This window comes from Trematomus bernacchii, unplaced genomic scaffold, assembly GCF_902827165.1.
Source record: "Trematomus bernacchii unplaced genomic scaffold, fTreBer1.1, whole genome shotgun sequence".
Classification (NCBI taxonomy): Eukaryota; Metazoa; Chordata; class Actinopteri; order Perciformes; family Nototheniidae; genus Trematomus; species Trematomus bernacchii.
In genome coordinates, this window is record NW_022987593.1 from 1,501,171 (window position 1) to 1,513,260 (window position 12,090).

Consider the following 12,090-nt stretch of genomic DNA (forward strand, 5'->3'; position numbering starts at 1 on the left):
AAGAGTGGGCAGGGTTTGACGTCAGGGCCCGGCCCTGTTCAGGGACACGCTGCGCTGGAAGCTGTGGTATGTTGTCTTTCAGGAACTGGGATCCACATTCCAGCGTGAACGACTCCACGCCCAACAGCATCACATCTGGTCAAATGATATCGGGAGTTTTGTGCATCTACTTTTCTTTTGATTGTGTTTGACATTCTGGATAAAAAGCTTATTTCATACATCAATGGAACTTATTGCATCTTATGTTTCCATGACTTGCAGCATCATGGTTGACAGTTTGCTATTCAGAACTAATTAGCGTGAGTATCTCCATGGGTTGTAACCAGGAGGCAATGGACAGATACACCTGAGGCTCAGGTGACAAATGAAACCTGTCCCCAGCTATGCTCTCTGTCATCCAATTCCTCTCATCACCTCACAATTGACATAGGTTCGCTGTCTTCCTATTGGCCAGCTGGCAGCCAAAGGGTGGAGTTGCATCTCACACCACCAACTCGTAAGCGAAGGGGAGTGTCCAAAGAAATTGACAACGGAAGCTGATGGGGAGGGGGGGGGCGGGGTTGGATGGGGATAGATATTCCCTTATGTTACCAAACGTAATGATAAAGTAACAAAATAGCTTCTTTGGTCTCTGCTGGGGGCTTAACAAGGTGAAACACAGACCCTCGATTGGCAGGAGGATGCATGTGATACTTGTTTCATAAGATATCAAGCTGAGGATGGTCTGTGACAGGAGGAGAAGCCGCTCTGTTGGATATCGAGTATCAATTCCAAAACTAGCATTGACATCCAATAAATCTCACTGATATCTCTTTTGCTCAGAGTGACCATGCTGAACTCAGCTGCTCTGACCCCAGTTATTTCAAGGTAAAACAGAGGAGTCCTTAAGTTGTAACAGAGCGACAAACCAGAGGAGGTCACAGAGTGCATTTCAATGCTGTTTTTCCATGACACCACAATATTGGTGTATGATGGTTTCAATGTCATATTTGTGTTTTAAGAAACCCAGTTCACCTCAGCTGAGCTCACCCTTGTGACGAGGAGTATACAGATGTTGCCCCTCTGAAAGAATATTTCTCTTGGCATTCATCTTCATTTTCATGTAATAATCCTGTTGTAATTACAGTGGATCATCATCAAATGTTGGCCCCTGGAATTGGAAAATCTTGAGTTAAGGTCTGCAACAAATAATTATTTCATCATGACACAAGACATTTTCTGACAGTTTCAGAAGAGTTTCTAATGTTTGATTTGAAATGATTAAAATAGTGAGGAGAATAGCCAGTGACTTTTCATAAACTTTAATAATTTAATTTATTTTGCTGGTTGCTGTTGTACATTTTAGGATAAATACTATGTCAATCACTAAGCAATTCTCGTGTCTTTAGTTTCAGGAATTCCATTTCCTGAGAGGCATTTGTGTTAAAATACTAATGCAGTCATATGTTTACAGTAATGGAATAGTAGAAGGAACCTCCTGTTTAGTGGGCCTAAGATTTGCAATTCAGTGAAGCTGTAGCAGTTAATACAGGTCACTTTTTTCCATCTTGGCTGACCTTGTAGTGTTTCCTATGTCTGTGTTGGACCGCAGCCACTGTAGGGAGATCCTCTATAATCCATGTCACATGAGCTACTGAGGGAGGGTTAAAAGGGAAATATTTAATTTAATTTTGAAATGGAAACAAAATGCTGAGAAGATTGTGGGCGCCATTTCCTTTCTCTCATATACTAAGTCAAAAAAAGAGACTGGTTATGAACACAAGTCTGTTTCGAATAACCCTTTAAATAGATATGTATGAAGTGGTTTTCCTGTAGCTCATATCCTGTGTTAACACAACCTATTTAAGGTGTTGGCACCTCATTTATCGTTCAGATATGATCATGTATCATTAGACAAATATAGTCCAGATAAGGAGAACCAAACCTATATGGACAAAAGGAGTGCATGGGTATGGAAAAGACTGATCTCCATCTGGCCTCAGAGGCACACATTCACACGCCTTATTATTCTTGGTCACTGCCTTCCTACACAAGACTGATAAGAAGCAGACAGAATATAGACAAAGTCTGGGATCTGGGTCATAATACCACAGAGAGAGGCCCAAAAGCAGAGGGTGGGGGGCTGGTAATACTTATGGATCTTGAAGAGGAAGGTTTATGGCTTAAGAAATATGCTGAGCATGTCATCAGTAACCCCGAGGGCTGAATGGTCCCACAGTCTCAGGTAAAGGTACAGAAGAAGTGCAACTTTTATTGATTTGCTAGATTGTGCATGAGAACACACACATCAATATTTGTTTTAGGTCTTTGCAAAAAAAGGAGTCATATTATCAAATAAGGAATAAACGATTATAAAGTAATGCTCGAAAAAAACAATCAACATTGCTATCTGCTTTTTTTATTTTTCCTCTTTTCTGTCTTTTCTTGGATTGTCTTATTTACCTAGTCTGAAGTGGTGTGACAAGAACAGGATCCAGTCAAGCAAGAAGCTCCACTCTTGGGGATTGACCCTCCCCTGTGGGGTTGGACGGATGTTTTTTCTCACGATCAATCAGTTATCTACCATGGATCTATTTAGTTGCTGCCCTTTTACTATAGACTTACATGATACAACTTTGTATTCCAACATATTTGAAGTGTGTACTTTCATATATACATTTTTTTTAATTTGCATTCACAAAGCCCCACTATATACCTGATAAGGTACATCAAATTACATTCTCTTTATATTAAATCTACTGAAAGGGTTTCCTTCAAATACATAGGCAACGATGCCTTAAGAAAAGGCCACCAAACTATCATATTGTTTTGAGGACATCTGTAAATCTCACATATTAGTATACTTTACAAGGTCTTTGAGGGTTCAGATATGGGCAAAGTAGTAATACTGCACTTTGCAAACACAATATATACTTTAACATTAAGATGTATCACTTCAAAATAAAGTTGTATTAAACATTATACAGTTATATGGTTTACAGTTGACTTGTTATAGTATTTTGTTATGGTAGTCTTAACATATTTTGTAATTTTTCTGTTCTACTTTTCTGTTTCCTTACTTTTGGAATACTTTGCATGTATGTATTTTCCTTTTCATTTGTTTAATATTTGCATCAAACACCAAGACAAATTGTTTGTATGTGAAACACCTAATTTGTCATCAATCTACCTGACACAAAGTAAATTAGCGCATCCTTTACCACCTGCAAAATGAGTGATGCTTACATATTATTGGAACGTTCTGCAGTGTAAGTAGTTGTTTTTTTTACAGTTTAATTTGTTGATGTTGATACCTATATAGGCTACATTAACTTAAGTTTTAAACAGCTGTACTTTTTGTTGCACTCTGAGTACCTCTTCATCCAGATTCCAGACACATCAATCAACATGATTCTAAAGGTCATAAGGTCAGCACACACATTTTCCCCCTGCTATTATTTGTGTATATGTGGCGCCCTCTAGTGGTTAAATGGACCCCTCCCCCGTCCCTCTGCTCAGGTGAGCTGGTGAATGTTTCACCTGCATGTCATGACGTCACGGCACCTTCAGGAAAGAGAAACGCAGGAGTCGCGATCACCTCAGGCTGATAAATGTTTCTAGACTGGATAGCAAGACAAACATTTACACAGTGGAGACCCCGAGTTGAACTTTAATCAGAGTTTGTGTGCTTTTTAGACTGTCGTGTTGCTCTTCTCTGGGTACAAACACGATGTCTGCCTCCGCTATATTCGTGCTGGATCTGAAGGGGAAGGTAAGATTAATGTTGATTGTAGACACTTACAATTGCTCATTTTCAGCGGCACACATTACAACACAGCACTTTTATTTATACTATTTAGCTGTTCAGCTGGAAGTTTAACTGTTGCTTTAACTGTTAAACATTAATGGCTCTTGCGTCGTTAAAAATTAATCAAGAGTCTGCGACACAATCATTCATTGGCCTTTCTGCTTACTTCCGGATACATGCCTGCCAGAGAAAATGCAGGCTGTTACCTTAAATAACTTCAGTGAATGTGAACAATGGTGTCGCAGCACCTGTAGCCTTCAGTCATAGCATTTGTGTCACCCTAGTTGTGTTGTCAGGGCACAGATATCTCTTTCTCTTCAAACAGGAAGTGTAACCTGACACACAAGTTAGTGTAACTGAGAAATGGGAGCACACATGGTTTCAGGTGTTGTGTGTGAGACCAAAGGGTGTGTTACTCTGTAAAACAAACACATGTTACATTTAATTTAATCCAAGCAAGCTGCAGTAGGATGAGATTGTTGGATCTTCAGCAGGTGTAAAGGTTGAACTGTTTTGCATCCGTCTTATCTTCGAGATCCTATCTTTCCATTAAAATATAGGTCATTGTTCTTAACGTAGATATGGTCTGCAGACTTACAGGGGTAGATGACAAAATAAATCATTCCCAATTAATATTTGTTTTGTCTACTGTTCTAAATCAGTACATCAACGCCTTAGGGCCTGTGCAATACGTTTATATTGAATGCATCTCATTCGGGTACAAGATATAAACAGCATCTTATTAAAATTTAGTTTTAGCCTCGTCAGTTCTGAAGAATCCACATCAGGTGTATCTCAGGCTCATTTTCCTTATTATTTATTCTGATGATATCACAAAGTAACTTGGTTTGTCCCACTAACCCCAAACATACTCAATTTACCATCACATTAGAGAAATAGAAACTGAACATTGTTACTAAAGAGATGCTGGAATTTAAAAAATGACTTACTTATTTTACTATATACACCTAGAATCACCTAATCAGTGTACTGAGTAAATCATATTAAAACTGTGATTTGTGATTAAAAGATTTTACTCAACAATTTCAATATTCTCTTCCCGCTCAGGTGTTGATTTGTCGGAACTACAAAGGTGATGTGAACATGGCGGAGATTGACCACTTCCTGCCTTTACTCATGCAACAGGAAGAGGAGGGGCTTCTCTGCCCTGTTCTGTCACACGGCAACGTCCACTTCATGTGGATCAAACACAGCAACCTCTACCGTATCTTTGTCCTAAATATTTCTGGCAACCATTAGTTATGAAGAAATCCAAATAATAACTGTGTCTAGTCAGCTTTAAGGGACACAAGTATTGAATTACATCCTTAAAATGTATGGAAGTAAGCAATAACAGTGATCAACAGTAATGTGTAGAATACACCTTGACCTGATCGTGCACAGTGGTGGCCACTACGAACAAGAACTCCAACGCCTCCCTTGTGTACTCCTTTCTATACAAAATTGTCGAGGTGGGTCACACGTACACTACTGCTTAATGTTTGTGTAACCTATATATTTTTCATTCTGATTTGCAATGATATCTATCTATCTATCTATCTATCTATCTATCTATCTATCTATCTATCTATCTATCTATCTATCTATCTATCTATCTATCTATATCTATATATCTATATATCTATATCTATTTATTTGTGTGAAGAACCGGTAAAAGTGGAGTGTTAATGTAAACTAAAAGCTGGCAGTTACTCAAAGCCAACACTGATGAGGCTGATGTGTGTTATGTGTATCATTCAGGTGTTCACAGAGTACTTCAAAGAGCTGGAGGAGGAGAGCATTCAGGATAATTTTGTGGTTGTCTACGAGCTGCTGGATGAGCTTATGGACTTTGGATTCCCTCAGACTACCGACAGCAAGATCCTACAGGAGTGAGACATCACAAGATACTTACATTCTGTACAGAGATATAAAACATATTTATATTAATAAGAGTGTGCTGTTATTAATCACAAGACCTTTTTTTTTTGCTTCCCTTGCAGATATATTACTCAGGAAGGTACAAAGCTTGAGGTGGCAAAGTCCAAGGTGCCGACCACCGTCACCAACGCCGTCTCCTGGAGGTCAGAGGGTATCAAATACAAGAAGAACGAGGTCTTTATTGATGTCATTGAGTCCATCAACGTACTGGTAAGATGTAGGGGTCATTCTTATAATTCTGGTGGTACAATAAGATTAAATTGTATTATTTTTGCTTGTATTACTTTTACAGAGGTGAGGCAGATTTGTATTATGCAAAACAAATCAAAGTGGGAGCCAATAGATTTTCTTTAAAGTAAAAATATATTCAACAGCAGGATAAGGATGTAGTGTTTTCTTTAGTTTTTATGATAAGGATTATAGTTTTTTTGCTGTTTAACATCAGATATTTGCTGCCTCTGATTTCACCATCCTTAGCAGTGATAGTAGAGGAGGTATAGTAGTGTCTGTCACAGTACAAGAAGGCAACAAAGTTCATTTGACTTTCGATGTAACCTTGTATAATTAAACTATATTATTTATTATCTGCTTGTATTAAATCCGATTTTCATAATAAATAAAAACAATTTAATTATATTTATTTCATTTTATCTCAAGTCAAACTTTTTTAGCACATTTTAGAACAGCAGCAGTTGACCAATGTTACTTTGACACAATATCCTTTTTTTTCTTCTGAGCTTTCTTTTTACATTTTATTGTCTCACTTAAAATAGGATTGGTATGATTTATGTATCTATATTTATTCACCACTCTATATGGTTTGTTCAGGTGAATGCCAATGGCAGTGTGATGAGCAGCGACATCGTGGGCAGCATCAAGCTGAAAACCATGCTCTCTGGGATGCCTGAGCTGCGACTGGGCCTCAACGACCGAGTGCTCTTTGCTCTCACCGGACGTACGTCTACAGCCATAACATTATTATCTTTTACTCTATTCTTCTAGATAGATCTGTAGCTCTGTTGTACATTAAAGTAATTCCACTGATTGTTTTATTTTGTGTTCAGGTGACAAAGGAAAAACAGTGGTGATGGAAGATGTAAAGTTCCACCAGTGTGTCCGTCTCTCTCGCTTTGATAGTGATCGAACAATCTCCTTCATTCCTCCAGACGGGGAGTCTGAGCTCATGTCTTACCGCATCAATACCCATGTAAGTCCAATTAATTACAAAAATAATTACCACCATGTATTCATCCTTAAATGCTTATTGTTAAAATGTTTATTATTAAATGTATTTGTGTCACTTACATGTGCCGCATAATGGTTCACACATTGCATTTCATACAAGCTATAAAGCAGAAGTCCTGTAGATACATGTCTGTTTAGATGGTATTTTGCAAAGGATATAAATAAGAAACTATTTTGAGTGAAATAAATGAAACAAATAAATATCTTATTATAATATTATAATAACTTTGGCCATAAGCATGAGCAGAATTAATGAGTCTAGTAGTACATCTAAGATAAGATTTATTTTATTGATCCAAATCTGGATATTTTTTAGGAAAGCCTTATTGACCCTTATAGTGCTATGCATGTCATATTATTTTGATTAATATTATTAGTACTGTTTTGATTGTAAAGTTGTATGATGAAACTCTAATCTTCCCCCTTACAGGTGAAGCCTCTGATATGGATTGAATCAGTCATAGAGAAATTCTCTCACAGTCGAGTGGAAATCATGGTTAAGGTACTGGCCACATGTATTGTCTGTCTAACTACACTAGCAACAAGATAAAAAAACATTAAAAAAAAATATTGTTTCACTGGAAATATATGCTTTAAAAACAAGTAAACTGAAAGCATTGGATTAGCTTTACAGTAACAGTTATTTGGTTTTTTTGTAGGCAAAGGGACAATTTAAAAAACAGTCTGTGGCAAATAATGTGGAGGTGAGGGTGCCCGTCCCCAGTGATGCTGACTCCCCCAAGTTCAAAACCAGCACAGGCACAGCCAAATACGTGCCTGAGAAGAACATGGTGGTGTGGACCATCAAGTCTTTCCCCGTAAGAAATTCACAACTCTGTTTGTTACATGTAAATATTCTTTCCATGTTTCTTCATGTCTTTCTAATCAATTTTGTCTGGGTGTGCATCCATTTATCCATTCAGGGAGGTAAAGAGTTTCTAATGAGAGCTCATTTTGGTCTGCCAAGTGTGGAGAACAATGAGCTAGAAGGGAAGCCTCCCATTACTGTGAAATTTGAAATCCCCTACTTCACAGTCTCAGGAATACAGGTTTGTGTGTGTTTATGCTATATCTCCTTTAATTGTCAAACATGATCCCAGAGATAGAGCCTGCGGTAGAATAGGTCGAGTCCATTTAAAAGCAAAACACATTTCTGGATCTGAAACCTATCAGAGCCTCATGTATGTTTTTAATATCAATATGGACAATTTTAAAGCTGTAAGCCCAACCTGAGAAGATCAATTTGTATTGGGCGTCTACAGTTTTCAGCCTGTGGATAGTCAAGTCAGGTCATGAAGGCCTGATATTGTGTGCTCAGCAAACTAGATGTAATTTAAATTGCTGATTCACTTGAATGTTTCTTGCCTCAACATGTTGGTGTCTCTTTCACCAGGTGCGGTATATGAAGATCATTGAGAAAAGTGGTTATCAGGCTTTACCATGGGTCCGGTACATTACACAGAGTGGAGGTATAATTATTCTTATTTATAATCAAATGACCTACTGTTTTCAGAACATATACAAATATGATGTGATATGGGTGCACCAGTTCAATCTCATTTAATTTAACATTAACATTTGTTCTCTTTTCATTTAGACTACCAGCTGAGGACTAATGTGTAAAGCCTGCCAGAAGAACATGAATAATCACTCTAACTGGACTGAAAGAGTCTTTTAAATTTCAGCAGCTCAATTTACTGTCAGCTATTTTGTTTTATGATATCTGTGTGCAACTTGATTTTAATGTGTTTTATTGTGGGACAACTGCAAATTATTTAAATGCTTAATGAAATGATTCCTTTTAAAACAAATCTTTACAACTGGCCTTTGAATTTTTGATGTGCCCCTTTTGTTTATTTCATGAGTTTACAACCACATAACGGTAGTTTGTCATCATATTTTATACATGCTTTGTGCAATCATAGTAACTAAATTCCGCCTAAAATTAAAAACGTACACCCGCCTTTTTTCAACACTTGCCTCTGGAGAAATACAACCTAAGGTCAGAAATGTGAATGAACAGCCTTTGAAGACATCAACGTATACAAATCGCCCGCTTTCTTCGCTACGAGCTCTGATTGGTCGACTGCTGCTGTTACCACAGTGATGGTGTAGTAACAGAGTTGTAATCCCGCCTCTTTTACCCTATTTGGAAGAGCAACACCCTCTAGGCAAGCTATGATTGGTCAGTGTATGTCCACTCCAATGTTTGTAAATTGTAGTCTTGATACACCGCTGTGTGGATCTCAGCGCGCAAATGTATTTTCTAATGTTGATAAACTTTCCTTGTTTGGATTTTATTTAAAAAGTACTGGTCTTTAAAAACAGCGGGATAGAAAATCATCTCGGCGTTCTGGATTTTAAGGAACCTAACAAGGTATGCGTAAAAGCTCTCTGGTTTGCTCTCTTGTTGTTAGTGTTAGCGGTTAGCCTGGTTGCTAATTGTTTGTAAGATATATATATATAGTGGACGTGACTTGTATGTCTCTCCTGTTATAACACATGTTTTCAGAGCTGTGTTGTTTAAACGAAAGATTTGTATAAACGACCTGATGTAACATTACGCTAGTACAGTCGGATAACATGGCGTCAACGGGGAACTGAATATTACGTTAGCCGGATGCTGTAGTAGCTAGCTAGCAAAGTCTACCTTCCTGAATCCTGACCTCTTTACAGTCCATTCTACGTTTATTAATACCACCACAAGAAGCCCATGGTTGTAGTTTTGTTTTAACTGTTGTACATCTCCTGTTGACCAGGCAGAAAGACAGACTATAATGGTCCTAAATCAGATGGATGACGGTAAAGCTTTGACGGCGGCGGCAGCCAAAGGAGACCGGAGCGAGGTGCGGAGGATCCTGGAGGAATGCAGAGTGCACCCTGATAATCTCAATGAATTTGGCAGGACTGCACTACAGGTGAGGACCAAAGCCCTATGATTGTTGATAAAGGTTTCTTATTCATTGAGGTATTGACTAAACAAATACATATACTGTAGAAAAACGTTAGTCCAGTCCAGGGGGTTCTTCGGTTAAATGTCCCTCTCCTTTCCTCTTGAGATAACAGTAGCCTAATATGGTTATCTTGGACAGTTTCCTGTTATGAATAAGTTAAAGTGCCGTGTATTTAATTTAAAACCCTGTTTTATTGTATACGATATATATCACTTCAAAAATAATACCCCAATCCGAATACTGAGGGATTTGATATTTGGGTATTATATTTAAGCGGCTGTGACGCACTGGGTTATTGCGCTGATCTTCAGCCTTGCTTGGGCAACACATTTCACCCGAAATTGCTCCTGTGGGTATTGTCCACAGTATTCAATGTATTGCATGTCTAATATATGTAATATAATGTGTTGTAAAGCGCTAAAATAAATGTCATGTATTATTATTAATTAATTAATTATATTTGGGAAACACTGACATCGCATGCAAACAAGATAAACTCTAGCTATTTCTGGAACATTTTACGTTTTAAACAAAAAAGAGGATAATCACTCAGTTGGCACTTTATTAACTTCACTTTGAACTAATTGCAGTCCTATACAACCAATTTTTAAATCGGCCTTATTGAGTGTTATAATCAATTAGTTTTGTTAAACGTTGAGACTCTTTATGGTGCTGTCTAACTGTGTTGTTACAGTGTTGCTTCTAATACTAAATAAATGTTGCTTCTAATACTAAATAAATACTATGTATACAATCAAGAGCAAAGCGATAGTATTGCTGCATTGTTCTCTTTATCATTTTGTTTGTAGATCATCTTTTGAAAAGTTCAGTTCACAAAATGTCAAAATAGAGAAGAATATTCACACAATAATCCAGATCTCTAGATGTTACGTCCAACCAATAATACCAAAACATTATTTATTTGCAATAGCTAATTAAGTCAATACATAATAATAGATTGAAAAAGATATCTGTATTTTATAATGTCATTAACCCTTTACACAGTTACTGTTTTTATGAATGTATTCTCCCTGGGTTAAACTTAACAGATCTTCTAATATTTTCTTTCATGGCTTAAATGATAAACGTATACTGGTGTAGTTATTTATGTGGACGTGCTTAACATGAAAATGTATTTGAGAGGATCTAATGTTACAAATAGCGCTTTAAGCACAGCTGCTGAATTTCTCTCTTGCCCTCTTTAATATCTGTTACAGGTAATGATGATGGGGAACTCAAAGGTTGCGAGTTTGCTTTTGGAAAAAGGAGCAGATCCCAACGTCCAGGACAAGCATGGTATAGCACCCGTCCATGATGCAGCCCGGACAGGATTCCTGGACACTCTGCAGGTTCTGGTGGAGTACGGTGCTTCGGTAAACGTCCCTGACATGAAGGGCGCCCTGCCCATCCACATTGCCATCAAGGAAGGCCACCGGGATGTCGTGGAGTTCTTGGCACCGCGTTCCGACCTGAAGCACGCCAACATCAGCGGTCAGACAGCGATAGATGTGGCCCGAGCTTCGTGTGCGCCTGATATGATTGAATTGCTTTACTCTCACATTCATAGTTAGTCGGGGTTCTGGGGTGCTTCTGGGTGACCCTAACCAATCTTTTTTTGTTTGTCAAACCTGGTGACTTGAATTCATTGCTGTGTAAAGGATTCTTTTTTTGTTAATAGTGGCTCAGCCTTAATATGTGACGCAGGACATGTTGTTCTGGCAGCTTATTGTCAGTGGATGGGTGACTATATACAGTAGACACCTCTTTTGCACAGTGCAATTCAGGCACCTTATATTTCCCTTTGAATTGGGAGTGCACATTTTGTAGATAGTTGCCCCATTGAATTGCATTATTTCCATTGTGTAACAGTCGAAACCTTGCATGTGTTTTTAAACACTTTTACAGAACTTGACATGGTGCACCCTGATTGCTTTTCATATTTTTGTTTCTCTTAATTAGATGTACTTAGACTTTGAATTTACCCTTATTTATTTTTTTGATGTGACTTTGTAAATAGCAACATTTATTGTGATTTGTTGAAATGTTATTTATATAAAGACTATAAAGTGAGATTATTCACTTTACTATTTGAAGAAGAAAACACAAAATAAAGTGTTGAACTTGAAGTACGGATCTGAGTGTTTTATTTTTAACCGTGTTCGT

The 12,090-nt window shown here is 37.8% G+C and overlaps 2 protein-coding genes across 3 annotated transcripts; both read left to right on the plus strand.

Moving 5' to 3' along the window:
• The first annotated feature begins 3,516 nt into the window (after positions 1-3,516).
• On the plus strand, positions 3,517-8,859 carry ap1m2 (adaptor related protein complex 1 subunit mu 2). The gene is made up of 12 exons (XM_034129409.1): positions 3,517-3,751; positions 4,856-5,012; positions 5,192-5,259; positions 5,549-5,679; positions 5,791-5,938; positions 6,557-6,683; positions 6,793-6,935; positions 7,404-7,475; positions 7,633-7,791; positions 7,897-8,022; positions 8,367-8,442; positions 8,571-8,859. Exons 1-12 carry the CDS (start codon positions 3,710-3,712, stop codon positions 8,594-8,596), a joined length of 1,275 nt encoding a protein of 424 aa, XP_033985300.1. The 5' UTR covers positions 3,517-3,709; the 3' UTR covers positions 8,597-8,859.
• A 318-nt stretch (positions 8,860-9,177) lies between these two features.
• On the plus strand, positions 9,178-12,053 carry cdkn2d (cyclin-dependent kinase inhibitor 2D (p19, inhibits CDK4)). 2 transcript variants are annotated; one of them, XM_034129410.1, is made up of 3 exons: positions 9,178-9,350; positions 9,733-9,891; positions 11,145-12,053. In XM_034129410.1, exons 2-3 carry the CDS (start codon positions 9,751-9,753, stop codon positions 11,496-11,498), a joined length of 495 nt encoding a protein of 164 aa, XP_033985301.1. In that variant the 5' UTR covers positions 9,178-9,350; positions 9,733-9,750; the 3' UTR covers positions 11,499-12,053. The 2 variants fall into 2 exon arrangements, with proteins under 2 accessions (XP_033985301.1, XP_033985302.1); XM_034129411.1 differs by having other exon boundaries at positions 9,195-9,350; positions 9,737-9,891.
• The last annotated feature ends 37 nt before the right edge of the window (positions 12,054-12,090 follow it).